We start from the raw sequence: 25,275 nt of genomic DNA on the forward strand, positions 1-25,275 counted from the left end.
TTCTATGCATGTTAAAACTTTCCTAATCTTGCTTATATGGCCTATTTCATCAAATATTCACATAGTAAAGGCTTATGTGAGCCTTTAATTAACATTCTCATCTTTGTTCATAGACCAGCACATTTCGGCAAGTTTCCTTCCATCACAATGAAACAACTTACCTCTGTCAGTCAGCATAAACTTGTTGATCTTCATCATGTATATATATATGCATCATGAGTGGTTGGGCCATTCTTCGTCTGTTTCCTTGCACCACCTCACTGATGCGGGAAATGGCAGTTAAATACAATAAATATATAAATAATAATAATTTTTTTCCCATACTATTCACAATTTCCCACGTCAGCAAGGTAGCATTAAGAACAGAGGACTGAGCCTTAGAGAAAAAATCCTCACTTGGCCCCCTTCTCTGTTCCCTCTTTTGGAAAAGTATATATATGGATGAAGGCAAGCAAGTATGAATGTGCACATGCATATATATGTATATGTTGATATGTATATGTGCATGTAAGGGTGTTTATGTGTATATATGTGTATTTGAGTGGATGGGCCATTCTTCATCTGTTTCCTGGCACTACCTCGCTGATGCAGGAAACAGCTAAAAAGTATAATACATTAATAAATAAATAAACATCTGACTTTTTCAAATAAAATAGGAGGCATCTTAATAGAAAGCTTGGTTAACATGGTAGATTTGTAGTTTACATACATCTACTCAGAAGTCTTATGGTTTGCACATTTAGCACTTAGTAGTTAACAGTATAAACATGAAAATACTTTAAAATAACATGTATAAAGTTAATATCTTTAACAATTCAAGAGTCCATTTATAACCACTGCATAAAATTCCCTCTCCCTCATGGATCAAGACATACAACAATTAATTTCATATATTTATTACAAACTTTGTCACATTAACCCTACCACATAATGATAGAAACACACCAGTGTACACACACACACACACACACAAACAAAACAGATCCAGTCTGTATAGCACCCATACCTGACATGCGATCATAAAATGAGATCCCATGTTCTGGCTGATTGCTTTATTAAAAAAGAAATAAAATCTAGCAAAAAAAAATATCAATAACTTTGATATTATGTAATGGTAAAAAGAAAAAAAAATTATCATGCATTTCTTCCTCAATTTAAAGTAAAAACCACACACACACATAGCATCTCAAGTTTGGTCACACTTACAGAAATGTAACAGAATTTCCAGAAAAGGGCAATGAAGATAGTACCTGAAACATGAAAGCCAAGTTATAAGAGAGGTCAGAGGCAATAAAGTTTCCCTACACTTAAAAAAAGAAATAAGAATAGTCTTTATTACTACCCTCTAGTTTCCGATTCAGTGTGGCAGTGTAGACTGTGAACTAATCTCTGAAAGAGCAATCAAAGGGATGCCTAGCTTTGCCCTCACAAACCCCAAACTTTCCTTCCATATGCTCCATAATGCATGCAAGACCTTAAGCCCCCTTCCATTCTTTGACTCACTTCAATTCCCATGGTTACACCTGCAGCCAAATCTAGTCCCAGATACCTAAAGCCCTCCACTTCCACTATCCATCACATTTACACAAACCATCCTGTCTCCCTCCTCACTGCATCTCATTACCATACTTACATTGACAATTACTTTCTTAAATACTCTTCTAAGCTCTTTGTCACCAGCTTCTGAAGTTTCTCTTTGGAGTCTATCAAAAGAGCCATGTTTGTTAATGGGAAATGATTCACCTCTCATCAACATACTGCAGACCCACCCTTTTCTGCAAGACCTTCACATATACTCCCTCACTACCCTGTCCATAAACACCGAACAGCTGTAGTGATGCTGTTCATCCTCGACACAGACACACCTTCATCAGGAACCACTTACCCCTTCCTTCTTTACAAAAAAACATCATTACATTTAGTAGCCTTTCCACTCACAGCATATATCCAATGAACCTTCTATAAGACATCTATTAACCTCATACACCTCAAGATCCATGAATGTCACATACCATTCACTCTTTCCTAAAGCATTTCACTTACAATTTCTTCAGAGCAAATATCTAATTCACACACCCTCTACCTCTCTTGCAACCATATTGCTTCACCTCAATCAGCTGCTCTGTGCAAGAGACTTCCCCTTTCAAACACCAATCTCCCATATACATGTGTATTATGAGGTACTCTAATGACTTATATCTCTATAATTTGAACATTTGTTTTCGAGAACCTTGCCTTTCTAAAAATGAACTATACATGTACTATGCCACTTCTTAGGTACTTCACTATAGCCATAACTACATCAAATACCCAAACTAAGAAACAAAACTTGTCCACTCTTTCTGGAAAAAAATTGCCAGCAACTCCATAGATTCTGGAAATTTTTCATCTTGTATGCAACTTTCAGGTACTTCCTATCTTTTCATCATCACTTTTGCCATGACCTCTCCCATTCATTTACCCCAAACACCCCAGTTCCTCTCTGTAAGTCTAGTAGTGTCATAAGACATTTTTTTTACTGCATCACCTTTATCTTCAAACCGATGTTGCACTGCAGCATTCAGAAAGCTGGCCATGTTCACTGGTCAGGATCACAGATCATAAAGTGTAGTGAATTGTGTGTTTGTCTATTTGCAGGGAATGGAGAGCAACTGGGAAGTGCGTGCTCAATGTCTTCACTGCAGCAGTTACATCATGGGTATGAAGGGTCTTGGGATATGATGAAACAGGGTTTGTTCTGTTGTAGGGATGGGTGATATATAGATTGTAGACATGAAGTGTGACTCATGTTTGTCCGGGTATGTGCGTGTGTGTGTGTTACCTCTGAAGGGTGTATGTCGGGTGAAGTGGAATTTAAGATGAAACTGGGAGGGCAAGTGTTTAGAGCTTGACAGATAATTTCAGTGTGCTTGGGGATGAAGGGATGTGAGTAGATGTTGCTGAAGCACGAGGCAGTGGGTAAGCTTTTTTTATTTCAATTTGGAGGTTAGTGGTAAGTTACTGAGTGGTTTGGGTGGGAGAGGTCTAGAGCTGTCATACAAAAGTGTTTGCCAAATGCACCGACATGGTTTGTAATGGAAGGACCTATGTTTCAATGTGTAGGTGTTGACTGGTTGCTAAGCAGCCAGTGATTCTTCTGAGTGCATTATTTTGTATGGTTTGCAATTTTGTTCTATCTATCTGTATTTCTGATGCCTGTTCCTTTTTGAAACTCCCTTAAACAGGTGGCCAAAGCTAGTGAACTTTGGTGCTGTTTCTTGGCCATTAGAGCCTCACCCTTGACAGGCCACTGGCAGAGGGCAAGTCCAGTGCAGTGTTTGCAGAGACTCCTACTTAATGTTCCTAATGAGACTACTGCTACTTAATGTTCCTGCCTATGTTCCTACCTACTACTTCTACCTACTGTTTCTACCTAATGCTTCTACCTCTTACTTCTATCTATTGCCCAAACCATTTTGCCAAAAGGCGGGACTAGCACATACTGCTCACCACAGGAAAATCTAAGAGTTATGAAGAATAAGCTGTGACAGTTGAGCATTGTTAAGTATCATATATGAAAAGGAGAGATTGTATTTTGTGGACAGAATGCCTGTAGTCCACAAGTGGGTGAGGAAGGAAGAAAAGACAGCTACCTTGGTCAGACAAGTGCAATTGACTTGCTTTTCAGTGAGTGAAAGAGGCAAGTATGGCATAGTATAGCATGGAACAGATGAAGTGTTTATAGAGGATATTACGGGATTCTTTTTCTTGCCCAAATTTCATGCCAGTGTGAGCATAAGTACATAGCAACTGGGTTGTAAGTGCTTGATGTTGCATTATGTGCATGAAGGCTCTTGGAATGTGTTGATATAGTGTTTGTAGTATTACCAGGATGGGTGATGTCCAGAGCACTGACAAGAAAGTGTGACTGGAGTTTGTACGGGGAGCATGGCTTCTGATGGGTGCATGGCTGGTGGGATAGAGTTTAAGAATGAGCTGGAAGGGCAGTTGTTTAGTGCCTGTCAAGTTATATCAGTGTCATATTTGTTTGGGGTAGGGGAATCTGTGACCAAAGGTTACTAAAGTGTAAGACTTTAGACTCCTTGGGGCTGAAGGTTAGTTATGGTTAGTTTCTGCGTGGATTGGGTGGGAAGGAGTCTTGTGATGTTGCACAGAACTGAGTGTTGGGCATGATGAAATGGAATTCTAAGCCTATATATATCCTTTGGTGGAACTGTATTGCAAGAAACTTTGCTTCACTGTGTAGTTGTTGAGTGTTTGTGGTCATAAAACAGCCAGTGATAGTTGAAAAAGCACCATTTTGTGCAGTTTGCAGTTTTGTTATATTTGCCTTTGAAACGATAGAAGACCAGGCAGGAGAGTTACAGTTTAAAGTGGAGTGGATGGATTATTTGCAGAGGATGTTGAGGAATTCTTTTGTCCAAATCTGGTGCCATTTAGTTTGTGAGATGCTTCTTTTATATTTCATTGTTGTAGGGAGTGAATACCATGTATGTGTTGTATATGATACCTAGAAATAGTTAGTTTTTGTTCAGTAGGGGTAACTGTCAATTCACAGTGACTGGTGGGTGTGAACTGGATTCGCATCTCTGGAGTAAAAATGCAATACCTGTCCACACTTCCTTTTCTGTTGAATCTGAAAACCACGTTTTCATTCACAGAACTTAGGCTTTAAAAATGCAATGTTTGTCCACACTACCTTCTCATTTAACACTGAAAACCACGATATGAAAACTGCCTTGCTGTGGTATCAAATGGGAAAACCACAAGAAAAAATTTTCCTGTACCAGCTAGCTGACATGATTTGTCTGATGTATAACATCCTTTATCTTTTTTACTACAATCACTAATCACTTTAGAAATTCAATGATGATTTACATCATGGTGCAATGTTGTTAAAAATATTACATCTCTCACTGAATACATTTTAGAGACATAACACCTCCCACTTTAAGACTCAGTGGGATGGAGACAATCTGACAAATGTGGGTTGAATATTGGAGGATTTGTTTCTCCCTTAAATCTTGACCTTAGTTTTACCCTTAATTCATATTTTATGCACAGGTGCACACATGGCGATGAATAACATATATATATTTCAAAATATCGTATTACATGCTCATTACAACTAAGTGTGGAAGTAACAAATGGCAGGCATATATGTGAGAATGATATTGGGGGTATTTTTCTTTAGAAATATTCTAATCCTTTACCTATCATCTATTACCAAAATCCTTTGTTGCCCCATGATCACAGTGACAGAAAATCAGGCTCACCTTTTATTTAATATCTATCACAAGCACAAGGTTGGTGAGAACCCTTCCCTTGCAGGCTCCCCTCCTTCTTACTGAATTCTGCTAAAAATCACTCTCTCGGTCATTTATTTCTTCACATTCCTCTAGCTATTCTTCTTCACTTTCCTAACTGATATATATATGTTTGTCTTCAACACTTTGGTCATCCAACAACCTATGTATTTTCCACTAAGAATATGTGAACTGTAACTAAGAATGTGTGAACTGTTGGTCAATGGCCAAGCATTTATAATGGTGGTAGTAAGGGTAATGAGGAGAGTAGAAATTTTCCTGCACCTTCATGGTGAAAGAAAAGGATAATAATGGCACAATAAATCAGCTGGATATCTAACTAGTCTGGAAAAGTCAGCACATCAATTATTGTGGGCCAATGTTCCCTTAGGGAATATCAATCGATGCAGACTGCTGTTTAAGAGTTAAACAAGTGATATATGCAAAGAGAGGTATGTGCTTACCCTGCCTTAGGGTAAAATCCTATCATAAGTACTTGAACATACACACATAAACACACACACACACACATATGGAAAGGTATGTGAATCCATGAACTAAATATAATTCTAAATGAAAATAATGTTTCTTCAGAAGGTGCAAGCATTTTATAAAACAAATGATAGCTATAAAAATATCAATACTTCTGTAATAAACTGTATAATAAGGAGTTTGTATTATCTGTGCACCATAAACACACAAACACATGCTACCACATGCACAAACATACAAGTCAATATGTTTGTCAAAGCAATTGTGTTTGACATACTCATTCCATGTCTTATATTTGTATTTTTAGCTATGTACATGAATATTTTGTATGTGTACATGATACTGTACTACCTGCAAATAAATTTCAGAAAGGATAGTGGAGGAAAACTAAAGTTGACAGCAAAGTCTTTCAAGGGAGAACTATGCGTAACCTCCATAACCTCCAATGCAGCAAGATTATTTAGAGTGAAACAGGAACAGAGAAGTGATATTGTTTGGAATTTTTCAAAAACTAAGCACTATGGTTTATGGTTTAATTTTCTTCAAATCATGAACCAGATTAAACCATTTCATAAGGATTCTAACTCAGGCAAATCCAAACTAGTTACAGGTCTCGTACCATTCAATTTTTTAAATGTTCCAAAACAACTGTACAAGTAAACTGGGAATAGCGTGTGTGTATGTATGTCTGTGTGTGTGTCAGGTAACAGATTAGTTATAATTATAAGAGGAGTATATATATGGATAACTTGCGTTATGTAGTTAGAATAATGAGGATGTCTAAGATAAAAACATAAAGATGCCTGGATATGTGATGGGAGAAATTAATAGAAATGCACAAGGATTTTCTTTTTAAATGCTTGGTAATTAAGGTATACTGGAGCACAACTAATAGTACAAGGAGAAGAAGCAGACTGAAGAAGAGATGGATCGATGCAGTAAAAAACTCAATTAGGACCAAGGATAACAAGGATGAATACCAGGAGAATGAATTGGAAATGAACACACTGTGAGATTATTTTGTGCGTAGGTTGTGTCAATGATGTTGGTCTCTCTTGATGAATTAACTAAAGAGTGTCAAGTGCAAATCTTGAAAAAGCTTACGTAAGAGTGGAAATTCAACATGAGTTAAGGATATGTCTGAGTGATTTGAGAGGCTCTACAAAAAAAAGGAAAAAACATTCGGCAAAACTAGGACTGAATTTAACAAAATATAAACAGATAGAGTAGCATTATGTATGATCTGTGTACATGTATGCCTACGTGGTGTGTGTACGTGTGAAGAATACGAGTGGGTGCAAGAGCATAATTTTTGTGGTCTATATGTATCTGCATGTTTTTAGTTTGCATGCATGGGTTTATTTTTTTCATTCATGTGTGTATGTGATATAAATGCACAAAAACATATGTATCTGAACAAAACTATCATTCCGGAAGCATAAGCACAAGTAAACGAATGACCATGCATGAGTGAATGTGAGTGAGTTTGTAAGTTATCAAAGTTATATGTGCATGCATGTGTGTAAAATTATAAATTCTAAGTTTTCACATTATTGACTAATGGATGAAAATGATCTCAAATGAGACAAACAATACCTTCAAATGAAACAGAATATGGTCACTGTTAACTACATGCATGTCAAAGTACCTGAAAATAGTTTATATTTAGAGTAAATGATTCAGGACCAACATAGTTGCCGGCAAGTGAAACATTTTTACTGAAGAAAACAAAAGTAAAGCAGAAGTTGGTTTAGTATGGTATAATATAATGTATATGGATCAAAGAAGGGTATTTCTCAAATACCACATACTAAGCTGATCATGAATGTGAGGAAGTGCAAGGAATGATAATAGAAAAATCAGCCAGGACATAAAATCTTAACTTTTTAGGAAATGTCCCAAATTGCAAATCATCCCAGGATGGATTTGTTTAAAACTGCACGTATTCAAATTACAGAATGTGACATTTATACAGTATGTTACAAAATTAAATAAATATATGTGGATGAAAAGGAAATGGCATTCTAATTTGACCTTCCATGGTGTAGCTTTGAATGAACAACTGTTGCACAGCTTGGAAGTAATCAAACAATGCACTTTAAAAACAATATAAAAAAAATTCAGGTTTATATGTTGGTAAATTTCTGGCCATATTTTGTCATGGAAAAGAAGTGTTAGGCAAATACACCATATACTGTTGACAAGTTCAACAAAATGTCATTAACAAAGATTCAAAGCCATAATCTATCAACAATTAGCTTTTAAAATTATCTTGAGCCAACTGTATTTAGTGTCACTGGTTATCCTAAACATAGTTTTCCAGGACTTTGTTGGAATGCTTTCAGCCACTTTCAGCCAAAAAATCTTAAGCACATCATCTGCAAGAGGCATATACAGATGCTTGTTCTGGAAAACTGAAAATAAAAAATGAATTATGAGCAGTGCTATGTTTGAAATAATAACACTAAATGAAATATGAAATATGCAAACCACACAATCTGACTGCTCCACTAATGTCAAATATCACAGTGACAAGCAGCTCCCCTGAGCATCCTCCAGTCAGTTTCTGTGCAATATATTCTATCTAAATAATAGCATTCAGTCACCATCAAAATTTTTTATCAATCAACAATAAACTGTAAGTTTTCTTACAATATAATGCACCTGTTCCAAACATACCCAAGTAGGAAGAAAAAATTTAAATGATATAATCTATTCAGTTCTTCTATTCGTAATTTCACAAATTATTATTGCTTTATTATAGTTCATCTTTCTTGCTGGAATCTTTGGTTTGAGATGTGGCGATGCCTTGAATATCACTAAGTACATTTTCTATAATTTCTGGTTTAATCCCATATTTTTTCTTTATTTTTCTGATTTTTTCCTGAAACTTTTCAGTTAAATGGTCAAGTTTGTTATTTCCATTAAAGTCTCCTTTCTGTGATGTTCCCTGAACCACTGATTGTTGGGTGGAAGCAGCATTCTTAATATCATTCAGTGATGCTGATGACTTTATAGTTAGTGCTGAAAGCTGGTTCAGCAGATGATATAGTGAGGCATCCAGGTCAGATGGAGTGGGTGTGGCCTGCTGAAGCACTGCCATCAGCTCCCGTAAGTGGACACTGAGTAAAGATTTCAGGACACTAGGATTAGAGGCAGTTTTCTTAATCAGGAAACCTTGTAAATCTGTAATGATTGAGGATGAAGGATGGTCTATCATGAGAGGGTTTCCTCTCGCTCCTTCTTGTTCTAACCGCACATTGACATAACGAACAGCAGCAACAAGAATTTCTTCAGCAGTCTCAGCCTTTTCAAGTTCTTTGAATATTTCCTGATAAAAAAAAAACATATCAGGTTGCATTGACATTAAAATGAAATACACATATCAGTAAGTCAAATGTATTTTCTGAAAATCTAATCAGCTTCCTTAAATCTTTTGTAAGAAGAAGAATCCTCTATGCTAGTTTCAGAAATTACTATTTGTAAAAGATGTGCCAGACTAACCTCATGTTTCTCTAAGTCTTCATGCTCAGGCTCCTGTGCCTGAACTACCTGTTGTCCCTCTACAACTGTTACCAAATCATCATCAGCCAAACTCTCACTTCCCTGTGTATACAAACCCAAAATTTATACACATCATTCAAAAAAAAAAAAAAAAATCCTGAAATAAAATCAGTAATTATCCACTACCTAAGATAGAAAAAAATATCATCCTCTCTCACCTTTTGTCTATTGTTAATGATAGATATGACATGTGGCAATCCACCATCTTCAGGTCCCATAGCCAATGTTTCTTCTTGACCTTCTGCTGATCCCTTTACCTCCAAGTGTACCTCTTCCACTGAACCTTTGCCAATATCTGGAATATCGTGGTAGCATTCTAAGGAATGCACTTGGAAGCAGCAAGCTGTATACTTCAAACTATGCAGATAATAGCATCAACAGAGAAAAACATAATTTCTTCCAAAATTCAAGAACTAAATGATAGAATAATGAATAATTAACTGAATAATTTAATCATAAACAAGTACCAGGACATAATTAACATCAAAGATTACCTGCCTTGCAATATAAGATGCTTTTTACAACAAAGCCTTCCAATTAACATCTCTGATAAGTACTAGTATATCGTAGCATTAGGAAAATCTTAGATACTTTTTCAAGAATACTTTTCACCATGAGTGAAAAGTCACCTTTAGCAAGACTGTATGATTGGGTAGTACATTCTCCTCAAATAATTTTCACTCCAAAGGAGTCATCACACATTGTCATCAGCAAACAGGAATTGACTCACTACCCATGCCATTCCCCCCTGACAGACTGCATCTTACCCCTGCCAAACACTTTAACAACCTACACTCATAGATATCTCCTTCCCAACAAATATAACAATGACATAACATACACACACCAAAGTGAACTGACAAGCACTAAATAACTGCCCTCCCAAGCAAGTTTTATATGCCATCCCACTAGACATACCACCCATCTGAAACTACACATTCTAGACAAGAGAGACTTACCCTTTCTCATCTGCCTTCTGGACACCACCCATCTCAACAACATTACAAATACTGTTTCAACATATCACAAGAACCATCATACCCAAGATTCAACTTCCACACTAATGACACTGAACACTCAGTCCTAAGTCGTCCCATGATCATCCCACAAAGACAAACACACTACATCATCACACTTCTCAACCTGTGGCGTGATGAGATACTGGCGTGATGAGATTGGCTAAATGTAATCAATACACAGCAAGTAAGATTCTAAGATCAAATCTTTTAAAATACTTTAGAAATCACGAAAAATACAAAATTTGGTAATGTCCAAGGCCCAAGCATATCAGATTTTTTATATTATATCCATACCAGTTTCCAAAACACATTTCAACTATTATAAAACTCAAACATCTCACACATTCTTATCCCCTGGCAATGCTCCCTGGCTGAAAACAATGTAAACAGCTTTAGTTACCAGGGAAGCATGGATGCTTTAAGAATTCAGGATATCATTTCATACAAGTCACTACATCATATAAGCAGGATATTGGTTGGCTTATGTGACACTGCAGTTAAAAGGATTAATACACTAATTTCTAAAGAATTTTCCTAAAGGCTAGCATTTGTAAGAATTCCTTACCTTTTTCAGCAAAGTCTGATAACACAACTTCAAGCTCTGGATGATCATCAAGAGCCTTAAGCAGAACTTCAGCATCACCTGAGAAGAGGAAAACCAGCGGTATGTTTACATCATCTGTTCCATCACCAGACATTGCAAACATTGGGGAGCTTTTGGCAGATGTTCCTGGAGTATTATCCAACACAATACCTCCAACCGCGCCTAATGCTTCTAGTCTGCGAGCCTGACAAAGTAAGATTAGGAAAATTAACATGTATACAAAGGAGATTCCTGATGCTTGCACTTAAGATAAAGAAGAAAATAATCACTCAAAAATCAGAGATGGCTTTTAAGAAATAGATAAGGAACTTTGTATCTGGAGAGTGAGTATATCAAAGGAAGATACAGTGTTACAAAAGGAGTGGCCAATATCCACTAACGCAAAAGAAATCAGAAATTTATTGAGATGAACGTGAAAAGCAAGAATAATTCTTAAAAGTGTATATGAAGAAATAAAAAACTAATTTTGATGAAAACAAGAAGAAAGAAAACAGGGAAGGAATAAGTATGTATAAGGTGTTCCAGGGAACAGAGTGGAGAAGCAAGTATGCTAAAGGTGTCAATATAAATGTAATGGTCATGATGCAGAGTTTCTGTGATGAAATTGGTTACCATAATGTATAATAAAAGAATGAATATAAAAAAAGATTAGTGTTAGTAAAGTACATGGGGAAAAAGTGAGTTCTGATGAATGAAAAAACATTTCTTTCCATGTTCATGTCCTGTAAGCTGAAAGATCTTGTGATCCCCAAGGATCAGACTTCTTTATCCCTGAGCCTTCTGGTTAGGTTAAAAGCCCTTCATCCTTCCCTAAACATCCATTCAGCAGCAATAGTCTAGTTCACTGTTGGTCTACCTTATACCAACTGAAGTTCACTAGCTGTGGAAACTCTACTGCCTTGGCCACCCCCTTGAGGGAGTTCCAGTTTGGAAAAGACATCAGATATATAAACAGATATATACCAATCATCAACCCCCTACAAGCAATGACATCATCATCCTGCTGGCGTTCATTGAAAGAGAGAGGATGGGAAAAACAATCACAAAATTTGCTAATTGGGACACCACCCCAGAGAATTTTTCATTATTCAAAACTCACTTTTCTCTTCTGGGCTGGTCTGTCCCACAAGCTGAAAATATAACAAATTGAAGGAGATGCTTAGAGAAAAATGTCTTAAGTGCAATGATGATTAACACTATTTCTTAAAGGTTATCCTACTGCCCTAAGGAATTATCTCTCAAGTAGGTGGCAGGCATGATGCCATATATGGAAGACCCTTGATTATGATGCCCCTAAAATTCTAAGCCTTACCACTTAACTGCAAACAACAAGTTAAATTAAAAAAATAAGGCAAACTTACATTATTTAGTGCTGCAGAGAGATCTAAGGTTTAGGAACATGCTGATGCACTATCTGCATTATTGCTGCTGATATGACAAATTAAGTCATAACTCACTCAGCCCCCAACCACAAACAGTTTTATGTAACTCAATCATACATTTATTTTCATTTTCTAATAATAACGCTTTTCATAATTTTGTAGACTATTTGTAACATGATATACAGTGAATAAAAGATAATGATTAAGTAAAATGTTTCACAACAAACTAGAGGTATTTTACATATTTCCCATAATTTTTTAGAAATATACCTATTCATTACATTTCATTTACATAATATTCTGACACCCACCTTATTCACAGCTTCATGTGCAACATGACCTGAGCAATCTACATGTATACATGCCATCGAATTTTCTCGAACATTCCAATTATATTTCCCCTACAACATAGTTAAGATCATTTTCCTATTATGATTAAAATCATGTTCAACATCCACTGAATCAATATCACTATCATAAGTGCTTCACAGACAATGACTTATTTGCTAGGCCAAGCACACACAGATGCATGGCCAAGTTGCTGAAACAGGGAGTGAGCACGCTCAGAAAGAGCAAAACTGTGCCATCTTCCTCTCTCATAAGTGCAACTAACACAGAAGGGTTTTTCCCAAAGCTAATCATACTTGCTTGTGATTTAAAGCACCTCTGCATACCAAAAAACACACCTTTGAATGTAACTGAGAATGGGATGAGGCAATTTATGTAAGAATGCTTGCAGCAGTTGTGTTGGGCATGTCATTTCAAATTAGCTCAAAGCTGTGTCAGGCATGTCTAAATATGCTTGAAGAAATATTCCTTGCAGAGAGAAGTTTCAAAGTACCTGGGCAAACATACAAGCTTTGTCCACTGATAATATCTAGCGTTCTCAAGAAAGTCTGATATTTAATCAGGTATAATGCATAATGTGTTGGAAATGAGATGCTTGAGGACAACATGTGGTGTGAGGTGGTTTGATCGAGTAAGTAATAAAAGGGTAAGAGAGATGTGTGGTAATAAAAAGAGCGTGGTTGAGAGAGCAGAAGAGGGTGTTTTGAAATGGTTTGGTCACATGGAGAGAATGAGTGAGGAAAGACTGACAAAGAGGATATATGTTTTCAGAGGTGGAGGGAACGAGAAGTGGGAGACCAAATTGGAGGTGGAAGGATGGAGTGAAAAAGATTTTGAGTGATCGGAGCCTGAACATGCAGGAGGGTGAAAGGCGAGCAAGGAATAGAGTGAATTGGAGCAATGTGGTATACCGGAGTCGATGTGCTGTCAATGGACTGAACCAGGGCATGTGAAGCGTCTGGGGTAAACCATGGAAAGTTTTGTGGGGCCTGGATGTGGAAAGGAAGTTGAGGTTTAGGTGCGTTATTCATGAAAGCTAGAGACTGAGTGTGAACAAATGTGGCCTTTGTTGTCTTTTCCTAGTGCTAACTGGCGCGCACGCAGGGGGAGGGGGTTGTCATTTCATGTGTGGCAGGGTGGCAACAGGAACGAATAAAGGCAGCAAGTATGAATTATGTACATGTGTATAAATGTATATGTCTGTGTAGGTATATATATGTATGCATTGAAATGTATAGGTAAGTACATGCGCATGTGTGGATGTGTATGTATACAACATGTGTATGTGGGTGGGTTGGGCCATTCTTTCATGTTTCCTTCGCTACTTTGCTAACGTGGGAGACAGCGACTGGGGATAGGGCTTTAAGAATACTTCCCACGTATTCCCTGCGTGTTGTAGAAGGCGACTAAAAGGGGAGGGAGCGGGGGGCTGGAGATCCTCCCCTCTCGTTTTTTTTTTAATTTTCCAAAAGAAGGAACAGAGGGGGCCAGGTGAGGATATTCCAAAAAAGGCCCAGTCCTCTGTTCCTAACGCTACCTTGCTAACGCGGGAAATGGTGAATCGTTTAAAAGAAAGAAGAAAAAGAAAATAAATAATGCATGATATTCTTCAGTAGTAATTTTCCATGAAGCAATTGTAATTAGGATATCTATAACTCATTTGTTTCATTCTTTCCCAGACATCCCAAATTCTAATTGAACTTATTAACCTCTCATGTATTCTCATAAAAAATTCACTGATTATGTTTTGTTATGGTGTGCAACTCACTCTTCTCCTGGCAACAAGGGCTATCAAAAAAGGTGTGATTACTATTTGTGTGTTACGAGGAAAGAGGTGTCAGGAAAAACCTTTACTAACTCTCAATTTACATGCACTGGGGATGTATCAGGTCTCAAGAACCTGAAGAGCTTGTCCTAAATAGGTTTGAAGAAATTAATACTGAGCTGATAGGCAAAGGATCCAACATAGCACTCTTGCACAAGACAGATGTATTACGAGCCTTGTCCTGATCGTGAAATTGGCTAAAATAAAATGATAAACAACCTTCAATAGGTTCAAAATCTGAATTTCAAGAAATAGTTAAAACATTTTCAAATATTGTCTCTAAGTAGACACATGAACATTATGAATCAAGTCTGCAGAAACACATTCCCCAAATTTAGGCTGTAAAAATGTTTGAGAAAATCCAGACGTGCAAATTCAAAAACCTGGGTTTCAAAATCAGCCATGGGGACATGCACGAGTGAAGTTTCTGGCACGAGGTTCTTTTTCCCACTTGGGGTTACTAAGGACAACAAATCCTGAAAACCAATCAATTTAGGATGAACTCCCCCAGGAGATTTACAGAGGGAATGAGGTAACTCTAGTTCCAATACAGAATTGGGGCACCTGTAACAACTGCAAGTCTGTCAAACACTGCAAACGCATATGTGGGTAAAAGGGCATTCACTTTGGTGGTGATAAGGTCAATGCTCCTAGGAAGAAGATTCAGATGAACGCCTCTCTGCATACAAACATTTGGTTGTCATGAAGACTGACAAAAGAGCCTCAGCCCAAATATTTCTGACTCCTTGAAGTGAGGCCTGAATGTGTAAACTAGTTCTTTTCTAGTGTCATGGAAATAATCCTCTACATCAGCTCTAACAGAGGGAAGGCTCTGCAAGAACCTTTGTTCAGGAGGCACTGAACTGCAACTTTGTCATCTTAGGATAAAAAAATCTCTCTAAGACATTCTGGGAGATGAATAACTATGGAATGCTCACTTCTTTATGTTAATGTGTACAGACTTCAGCTCCTCTTCCTCATCATTGGCTTGAGGCGTCTGTGTAAACCATCAACAGAGTTGGCGGAACCCTTCCAGTAAAGTCTCCATAACTAGCGAACTCCAGTACTGCTTCTTAGCCTTTAGTGCCTCACCCTTAACAGGCCACTAGCAGAGGGCAACTCTAGTGCAGGGTTTGTAGAAGCTCCTACCTAATGTTCCTACTGACTACTTCTACCTAATGTTCCTACCTACTATTTCTACCTAACGCTCCAGCCTAAATGTTCCTACCTACTACTTCTATCTACTGCTTCTAACAATTTGCCAAAAGGCATTGCTAATGCACAGTGCTCATAGCAGGGAAAATGTGCTGTCATGTGTTATGTATGACGAGGAGAGATTGTATATTTGTGGACAGTATGCCTATAGTCTATATGTAGGTGAGGCAGGAAAAAAAAACAGCCACCTGGGTCAGAGGAGTGCAACTTGACAACCACTGAAGCGCTGGCTCACTACACAGGTGTCACTAACCCACCCGATACCCAGGCAGGTAGTACTGGTACTGGTAACATACCTCCCTAGTTGTTGGCTCCCAGCCAACTGCTATCTACCATATGCTAATATCAACCACAAATAACACTTTCCAGAAAATTGTATCACTTGTGACAAAGTGATTTTTTTTTACCGAAGACTGCAGTCCTGGTATGTTTGGTACATGTTATAATAACAAGCTATAAGAATTAATGTTAAAAATAATCTTAAATACCAATAACATCTAATTTTGAAACAAAATATATAAATGTAACAATTAATGAAGTCAAGTATACTGAAAACATTTAATTCCTAACAATATATATATATATATATATATATATATATATATATATATATATATTTTTTTTTTTTTTTTTTTTATACTTTGTCGCTGTCTCCCGCGTTTGCGAGGTAGCGCAAGGAAACAGACAAAAGAAATGGCCCAACCCCCCCCATACACATGTACATACACACGTCCACACACGCAAATATACATACCTACACAGCTTTCCATGGTTTACCCCGGACGCTTCACATGCCTTGATTCAATCCACTGACAGCACGTCAACCCCTGTATACCACATCGCTCCAATTCACTCTATTTCTTGCCCTCCTTTCACCCTCCTGCATGTTCAGGCCCCGATCACACAAAATCCTTTTCACTCCATCTTTCCACCTCCAATTTGGTCTCCCTCTTCTCCTCGTTCCCTCCACCTCCGACACATATATCCTCTTGGTCAATCTTTCCTCACTCATTCTCTCCATGTGCCCAAACCGTTTCAAAACACCCTCTTCTGCTCTCTCAACCACGCTCTTTTTATTTCCACACATCTCTCTTACCCTTACGTTACTTACTCGATCAAACCACCTCACACCACACATTGTCCTCAAACATCTCATTTCCAGCACATCCATCCTCCTGCGCACAACTCTATCCATAGCCCACGCCTCGCAACCATACAACATTGTTGGAACCACTATTCCTTCAAACATACCCATTTTTGCTTTCCGGGATAATGTTCTCGACTTCCACACATTTTTCAAGGCTCCCAGGATTTTCGCCCCCTCCCCCACCCTATGATCCACTTCCGCTTCCATGGTTCCATCCGCTGACAGATCCACTCCCAGATATCTAAAACACTTCACTTCCTCCAGTTTTTCTCCATTCAAACTCACCTCCCAATTGACTTGACCCTCAACCCTACTGTACCTAATAACCTTGCTCTTATTCACATTTACTCTTAACTTTCTTCTTCCACACACTTTACCAAACTCCGTCACCAGCTTCTGCAGTTTCTCACATGAATCCGCCACCAGCGCTGTATCATCAGCGAACAACAACTGACTCACTTCCCAAGCTCTCTCATCCCCAACAGACTTCATACTTGCCCCTCTTTCCAAAACTCTTGCATTTACCTCCCTAACAACCCCATCCATAAACAAATTAAACAACCATGGAGACATCACACACCCCTGCCGCAAACCTACATTCACTGAGAACCAATCACTTTCCTCTCTTCCTACACGTACACATGCCTTACATCCTCGATAAAAACTTTTCACTGCTTCTAACAACTTGCCTCCCACACCATATATTCTTAATACCTTCCACAGAGCATCTCTATCAACTCTATCATATGCCTTCTCCAGATCCATAAATGCTACATACAAATCCATTTGCTTTTCTAAGTATTTCTCACATACATTCTTCAAAGCAAACACCTGATCCACACATCCTCTACCACTTCTGAAACCACACTGCTCTTCCCCAATCTGATGCTCTGTACATGCCTTCACCCTCTCAATCAATACCCTCCCATATAATTTACCAGGAATACTCAACAAACTTATACCTCTGTAATTTGAGCACTCACTCTTATCCCCTTTGCCTTTGTACAATGGCACTATGCACGCATTCCGCCAATCCTCAGGCACCTCACCATGAGTCATACATACATTAAATAACCTTACCAACCAGTCAACAATACAGTCACCCCCTTTTTTAATAAATTCCACTGCAATACCATCCAAACCTGCTGCCTTGCCGGCTTTCATCTTCCGCAAAGCTTAAATATACTATTTCCTGAACATGTAAAGGATCTTTGTCAGTAAAACTGAAGCCATCTTTTTCATTTTACATTTTCCATTGACTTTGGTAATCTTTCTCTTTACCAATCTAAATAGGTTATCTTAGTACAGAAAAAATCTCATACTTTAATTAACAAAGCTGAGCAACTCACCTTTTCAATGAACATGCAATCTCCTCGTTCTATGATGACAATTTTGCCCCGTATTTCATCTTCATTGTCAAGCTGCTCACAAGCGCGGAGTGGAGTAGCCTTCATTACAGGTCCATTTACCTTTTGTATGTAAATCAAACATAAAAATTACTTGTCTTTTAAAAAAAGGTTAAAAAGCATTATCTTTTCCATTAAAAAATTCCTCAGGTAAGTCTGAAAAACTTTTTCTCACAGTAGTATTGTAAAAATGGAAGTTCTGGAGAAACTTGAATCATTGATTCTGTAAAATGTATGTTAAGAAAGTATGGCCTTTTCCAAGAGAAAATTTCTTGGATAAGTTTGAACATTTTTTTTCAATATAGCATTGCTAAATTGTAAGTTTTGTTGAATGAAAAACCACTTCTCTCCAAGGAGGTATCCCACAAGTCAATAGAGAATCTAAGATTCCCATGTGGTAAAAACCCTTAACCCCCTACCTTCTGGTAAGGTTAAAGCATCTCACCTCTTCTTACCAACCTATTCAGTACTAGCAGCCAACCAGCCCACTAAACAACATAAACAAAAATAAACACTTCTTACATAGTATGATGTAATTCACCGTGTACTAATAACCATCCGCAAATCCCTCAAGAAACACTAAAGAAAATTAAACAAATAGTTGAAACAGTACACAAAAAAATATACCTGAACATCTCCTTTTAAATCAAGACCAAACTGGGCTGGACCAGCCTGGATAGTAGTGGTTGTAGGATGGCCATCTACCATTAGTACGAAGGATACTACACGAGGAGGGTTTTCAGGCTGTTCTTGCTGCAGTTTGCTTAATTCTATCATCTCCTGCATGAACAGAAGCCCTTCCTCAGCATCATCTGATGATTTCGCCTAAAAAGATAAAATGAAAGGTATATAGAGGGATTCTTGTACAGTGCATACACAACTGCTGTTAAAAAAGAAGAGAATACAATGCACACAATTTCAACCTTATCTATCAAGTATACAACAGTCTACTTGAAACAGGCATAATAATCCTATGCTTTCTATATCATATTCCATTTGCAGCTTCAAATACCTTCAAATACACATGCAGTGAAATATTACATTTATATATGTAGCATGTGTTAGACCCATAATTAAAGTATAAATCATCCCTCATAAAGAATCATATATTTGCTAAAGATTAAAACTTGGACAACAAAATCATATCTAAAGTAAGAGAGAAAACTAGCAACAGCCTTAAGTAAGTGTGAAGATAGAAAGTAAGGAAAGACTTGATGTGTGGAAATAAAAAGTGTCGTTGAGAGAGCAGAATGAGGCGTGTTGAAATAGTTTGGGCATATGGAGAGAATGAGTGAGGGAAGATTGACAAAGAGGATATATGTGTCAGAGGTGGAGGGAAAAAGGAGAAGCAAAAGACCAAATTGGAGGTGGAAGAATGGAGTGAAAAAGATTTTGAGTGACTGGGGCCCAAACATACAGGAGGGTGAGTGGCCTGCAATAGAGTGAATTGGAACGATATGATATACTGGTGTTGACGTGCTATCAATAGACTGAACCAAGGAATGTGAAACTTCTCGGGTAAACCATGGGTCTGGACGTGGATAGGGAGTTGTGGTTTCGGTACATTACACATGACAACTAGAGACTGAGTATGAACGAATGTGGCCTTTCTTGTCTGATTTCCTGGTGCTACCTTGCTGGAGCTGGGGGTTGCAATACTGTTTCCTGTGGGAAGGGGTAGCGCCAGGAATGGATGAAGGCAAACAAGTATGAATATGTACATGTGTATATATGTATATGTCTGTGTATAAGTATGTATATGCATGTATATGTATATATATGCATATGTGTGTGTATGGGCATTTATGCATGTATGTGTATATGAATGAATGGGCCATTCTTCATCTGTTTCCAGGTGCTACCTCGCTGATGCAGGAAACAGTGATTAAGTATAATAATAATAGAAATAGGGGAGAAAGAATACTTCCTACGTATTCCCTGCATGTCATAAAAGGCGACTAAAAGGGGAGGGAGCAGGGGGCTGGAAATTCTCCAGTCCCATTTTTAATTTTCCAAAAGAAGGAACAGAGAAGGGGGCCAAGTGAGTATATTCCCTCTAAGGCTCAGTCCTCTGTTCTTCACACTACCTTGCTAACACTGGAAATGTGTGTGTGTGGGGGTCAATTTTATGTGTGGCAGGGTGGCGACGGGAATGGATGAAGGCAGCTAGTATGAATATGTATGTGTCTGTGTATGTATATGTTGAAATGTATATGCATGTATACGTGAGTGTGTGGGTGTTTATGTATATACATGTGTATGTGGGTGGGTTGGGCCATTCTTTCATCTGTTTCCTCATGCTACCTGGCTGACGTGGGAGACGGCGATTAAGTATAATAAATATAAATAAATATACATTCATTCTTCAGTTTTCATTAATATAAACATTTAAACATTTTCAGTATATTACATTCCATAGCCACATTCCCCTATTCCCATTTATCCTGTAAGGTACCATATTAGGCAAGCTCAAAGCAGTTTTGCCCAACACCCATGCCTTGTAGAGGGATTCACTGCACCTGTACGATTGTGTATGTGCATGTATCTACAATATGAACTTGAACAAGAGGCTTACATTAGAAGATGTGTGCAGCAACTGGACACGACCATCTGGTAGAGCCATAATTGTTATGCCCATATCTCTCAGAAGTCCCATGTGTCGGTTATTCCCAGCTTGAAACTCTGAGGCTCGTAACTTTCTTCGTATTGTCTTCCGTGAGGGGCATACATTATTCACAAAATTCTTAAGAGGACGTCTTATGTTTTCAGCAAATTCATGACGACCCGGGAAGAGAAAATGAGCATTTGGGCAGGACCGGGCATACTCTACATCACTGTCTTGAGCACTATCTTGATTGTCAGGACCCTGATATACATAACCTGGATTAAAAAAAATACTTCACTACTGTCTATAGCTTTTACAAAAGAAAAATGATCTCAAATACACCTATAATGTTACTGCTTTATGCTATTCCCTGAAAAAAAGGCTAAGATGGTTGGATATCATATTACTGCTCTTCATCTATTTACAACATTAATAGAATGCAAATACACTGTCAGCAATTTTTTGACAATAAAACACATACCTATCAATCAAACTTTAACTCTGTTTACAAATCTCTTGGCATAAAATATCTCTTGCACATCATTCTTAAACTACATTCCTAATTTGAACTACACTATAAACATTTCAATCTCTACTGATCTTTCTGATCCACCTTTTTGCGATTTGCTTCACATTCTCGTACCTTCGACTACACTGTAAGACACTGTATCTTTTCAATCAACCAATTATCTCAAAACATTCTACAAGACCATACTATTCCAAAAGACTTTCATGCATGTGCCTTTCTAATGACTTCACAACACACAACCATACACTTCTAATATCTTCATTCTTAACTGTCAAACATCCAATACCAAATCATATTACATAGGTCATCCATCTATATCTTTTCAGCCAACCTATTATCTGTAAAACATTCTACAAGACCATACTATTCCAAAAGGCTTTCATGCAGGTGCCTTTCTGATGACTTCACAGCACACAACCATACATTTCTAATACCTTCATTCTTAACTGTCTAACATCACACATCAAATAATATTACATAGGTTATCTATCTCTGCTGCTCTTCTCTTTGTGTACCCTAACCTATATGAACTTGCATTTCACATCCATCCATCAGAGTTGGGACAAGTACTCTCTCAGGCAAGGTTACTGCACACACTACACTTTAATTTTTCTATTTATCAGTTTTCAGAGCACCTCATTTTTCTCTCCTATATGATTCTACTCTCTGATTCAACCTTCCTGCTTCTACCCTTAATGAACTTTAATCCCAATTGCCAGCATTCTTGCCCTGCTTCTAGTTTTTCACAAATCAAATTGATATCATATGGTGATATCCTATTATTTTCAAAAGTTTGTCTGACTTGCATTCACTTTTAGCTTCCTCCTTTTACTTAATCATTAAAGCAGTTCACCATTCCATCCAACTCCTACTATGATTCACCTAACAGAAGAGAATCATCAGCATAAAGCAAATGTGGTAGCTAACATTTTCATTTACCATGATTCAGCAGTACACTATTAGGCCCCTTCTCCTAACTCACATTTCATGTTCCATCCACAAAAACAGTTAACAACAACAAGGAGTAAAGAGTTTTCATTGTGAGAGTAAGGCATAAGTACAGGCAGGAAGGGAGGAGGGTGGGTGATTACAGGTGAATGTGGGTCTGCATCATGGATGCAGAATAATGGCACCATGGCTGTTTAACATGTTTATGGATGGGGTGGCGTGGGAGGTAAATATGAGAGTCCTGGAGAGAGAGAGAGAGACAAACAGACAGAAAGGGTCTACAGCATGCAGGGGGTGAGGGGGCCTGGGAGGCAAGTCACTTGCTGTTTCAGATGGCAGGCTCTGATGGCAGAATCAAGTAAGAAACTGAGTTAGCAATCAATGTGAGCAAGAGAAAGTTGAAAGGTCATGTGAATAAAGGCAAGGTTATAGGTTTAGCAGAAGAGGAAAGACAGGTTGGTGTGAGTGTGAGTTCGAATGAAGAGAACATGAAAGGGGATGAACTATATGTATGAGGGTGGAGAGGTTTCCCAGACATATACTGTGTATACATAGATATGTGCAGTTACCATACTCTTCCCCACTTTCCACAACCTATTCTAATAGTATTAATGCACTTTTTTACAAGCCTCCACATAACCTCAACCTCACTCTGTATCATCATTATACTTCAGTTTTTCATCAAAATTCTCTTAAAGGTTAAATCTTACCCTTAAATTCCTTGTTTTCTTTCTCATCCTTTTCACTTTTCCATGCATATTTCTCATCCAGAGCAACCTCAACTAAAGAGCCTGATGTACCTTGCATTATCATTTAATCTGACAAATCCCATCCAACCCTTTCATAGAAAGCTAGCAATCATATCTTTCACTTACTACAAACATATCAACCTATGATTTCATCTTATAATCACCATCTACTCCACTTTCATTCTTTATTTTCAAATGCTTCAGTATATAATGTTGAAAGCAGATACATGTATGCTACTTTTGCCCATAACCATATGTAATTTTTGTGGGAATTCAGTTAGAAACTTTACCTCAACCCTGCACAACAGTTAATGACAGGGATACCTTTGGGACTACTTACAGGAACAACTGTCAGGTTAGAAAGTCGAGCAAGGGACAGAGGCAGAAGATGGGCTTCTGTCGTGAAGATAAACTGGTCAAGGTCAAATATCAGGTCACTTGGTTTTGCAAAGAGCAGGTAAAGGTATTTGAAGGTTTCTGACAGCACAAATGAATCCATTCTGTAACAGAAAAAAATACATACAATCAATTCATCTCTTTCTTAACCAGTAGTTATATGATATGATGTAGAAATGCCCACAAAAAAAACAGTTATCAAACATCTCAAGTCATTATATATTGAATCAACTATGAGGATCTGGCCAAATCAAATTACTGAATATCACTAATCATGCCAAAATCATGCATGTCTTTCCAAATTCATGATTTTTCCACACCTCTCCTATATTGTGTGTGTGTGTGTGTGTGTGTGTGTGGAGGGGCTTGATCATAAAATAGTTGGTTGAAATACTGTAGTAATTCTATACATCTACAAACCAAATGGATACTGTATAGCTATAATACACATCAATAACCTACCTGACCATTTCATGATTTTTGTTTAGTTTCACAAAACTGGACATGGAACAGTTCTCATAAAATGTACGAGGAGAGTAACCAAGGGACAAAATTTCAAGCATGAACTTGTTAAAAGAGATGTAAATGAGTAATTTTATAGCATAAGAAAGGGGGATGAATGTAACTGAGGCTATGGTTAATACAGACAGCATGCATAAATTTAAGACTGTATAAAAGGAAAAAAATTCTGAGAAGTTAAACTTCCTCCCCGTACAGTATAATCAAGGAATTACACTCATACAGCACTGCGAGGACTACTATACCATTTAACAAACCCATTTTATTCTAACACATCATCACCTCTCTTTCTACAAAATCCTCAATGCATCCAGAACTCTTAACCCTTAGCCTACCCAAGGTTCACCTTAGCTCCCATTGTTTCATTCATTGCCAAGTCCACTCCCAAATATCTAAAATGCTCCACTTCCTTAGAGTTATCAAAATTCAAAATGCACTCACACCAATCTGACTTTTCCTAAAGCTCCTTTTGTACAGTCTCTCAAACTCAGACACCAGCACCTGCAGTTTCTCACTCAAGTCTGCCATCAGAGCCATGTCATATGCCAATAGAACTGACTTACCTCCTTTCTCCCTCAAGTCTGCCATCAGAGCCATGTCATATGCCAAGAGAACTGACTTACCTCCTACCTCTAACCCCCCTTTTGCACAGTCTCTCAAACTCAGACACCAGCACCTGCAGTTTCTCACTCAAGTCTGCCATCAGAGCCATGTCATATGCCAATAGAACTAACTTACCTCCTTTCTCCCTCAAGTCTGCCATCAGAGCCATGTCATATGCCAAGAGAACTGACTTACCTCCTACCTCTAACCCCCTTTCCCATGCACAATGTAGACCTGTCCCTCTCTCCAATAACCTTGCAATTACCTCCTTCATCAACCCATCCATAAACTGATCAAACATCCACAGTGACAACATATACACTTGATACAGACCCATTTTTGTCTGGAACCACTCATCTTCCTCCTTCCTCCTTGCACACAAACCTTGCTCTGTTGATAAAAACTCCTCAGTACATCTAACAGCTTACTCCCCACATAACTGCAGCACCTTCCATAAGGGATTCCTTTCAACAATATGTTTCCTCCAGATCTGTAAATGCCACATACAAATTCTTCTCTTTCCCACACTATTTATCCAAAGCAAACATCTGGTAAACACATCTACCACTCTGAACGCTACATTGCTACTCTTAGATCTGATGTTCTGTGCATGTCTCA

The 25,275-nt window shown here is 38.0% G+C and overlaps 1 protein-coding gene across 1 annotated transcript in view; it reads right to left on the minus strand.

Annotated features, from left to right (window-relative positions):
• Window positions 1–880: 880 nt before the first annotated feature.
• The window catches only part of Edem2 (ER degradation enhancer, mannosidase alpha-like 2), a 96,929-nt gene continuing 72,534 nt past the window's right edge, over window positions 881–25,275 (minus strand). The window contains exons 10-17 of the mRNA XM_071695376.1: window positions 23,480–23,639; window positions 20,884–21,174; window positions 18,936–19,133; window positions 18,252–18,371; window positions 10,947–11,169; window positions 9,521–9,657; window positions 9,303–9,404; window positions 881–9,129 (exon numbers count right to left, since the gene is read on the minus strand). Coding sequence (XP_071551477.1) covers window positions 8,557–9,129; window positions 9,303–9,404; window positions 9,521–9,657; window positions 10,947–11,169; window positions 18,252–18,371; window positions 18,936–19,133; window positions 20,884–21,174; window positions 23,480–23,639 — 1,804 coding nt within the window. The 3' untranslated portion in view covers window positions 881–8,556. The remainder of the gene's footprint in view (window positions 9,130–9,302; window positions 9,405–9,520; window positions 9,658–10,946; window positions 11,170–18,251; window positions 18,372–18,935; window positions 19,134–20,883; window positions 21,175–23,479; window positions 23,640–25,275) is intronic.

The sequence above is a fragment of the Panulirus ornatus genome, chromosome 58 (assembly GCF_036320965.1).
Source record: "Panulirus ornatus isolate Po-2019 chromosome 58, ASM3632096v1, whole genome shotgun sequence".
In the NCBI taxonomy this organism is placed as follows: Eukaryota; Metazoa; Arthropoda; class Malacostraca; order Decapoda; family Palinuridae; genus Panulirus; species Panulirus ornatus.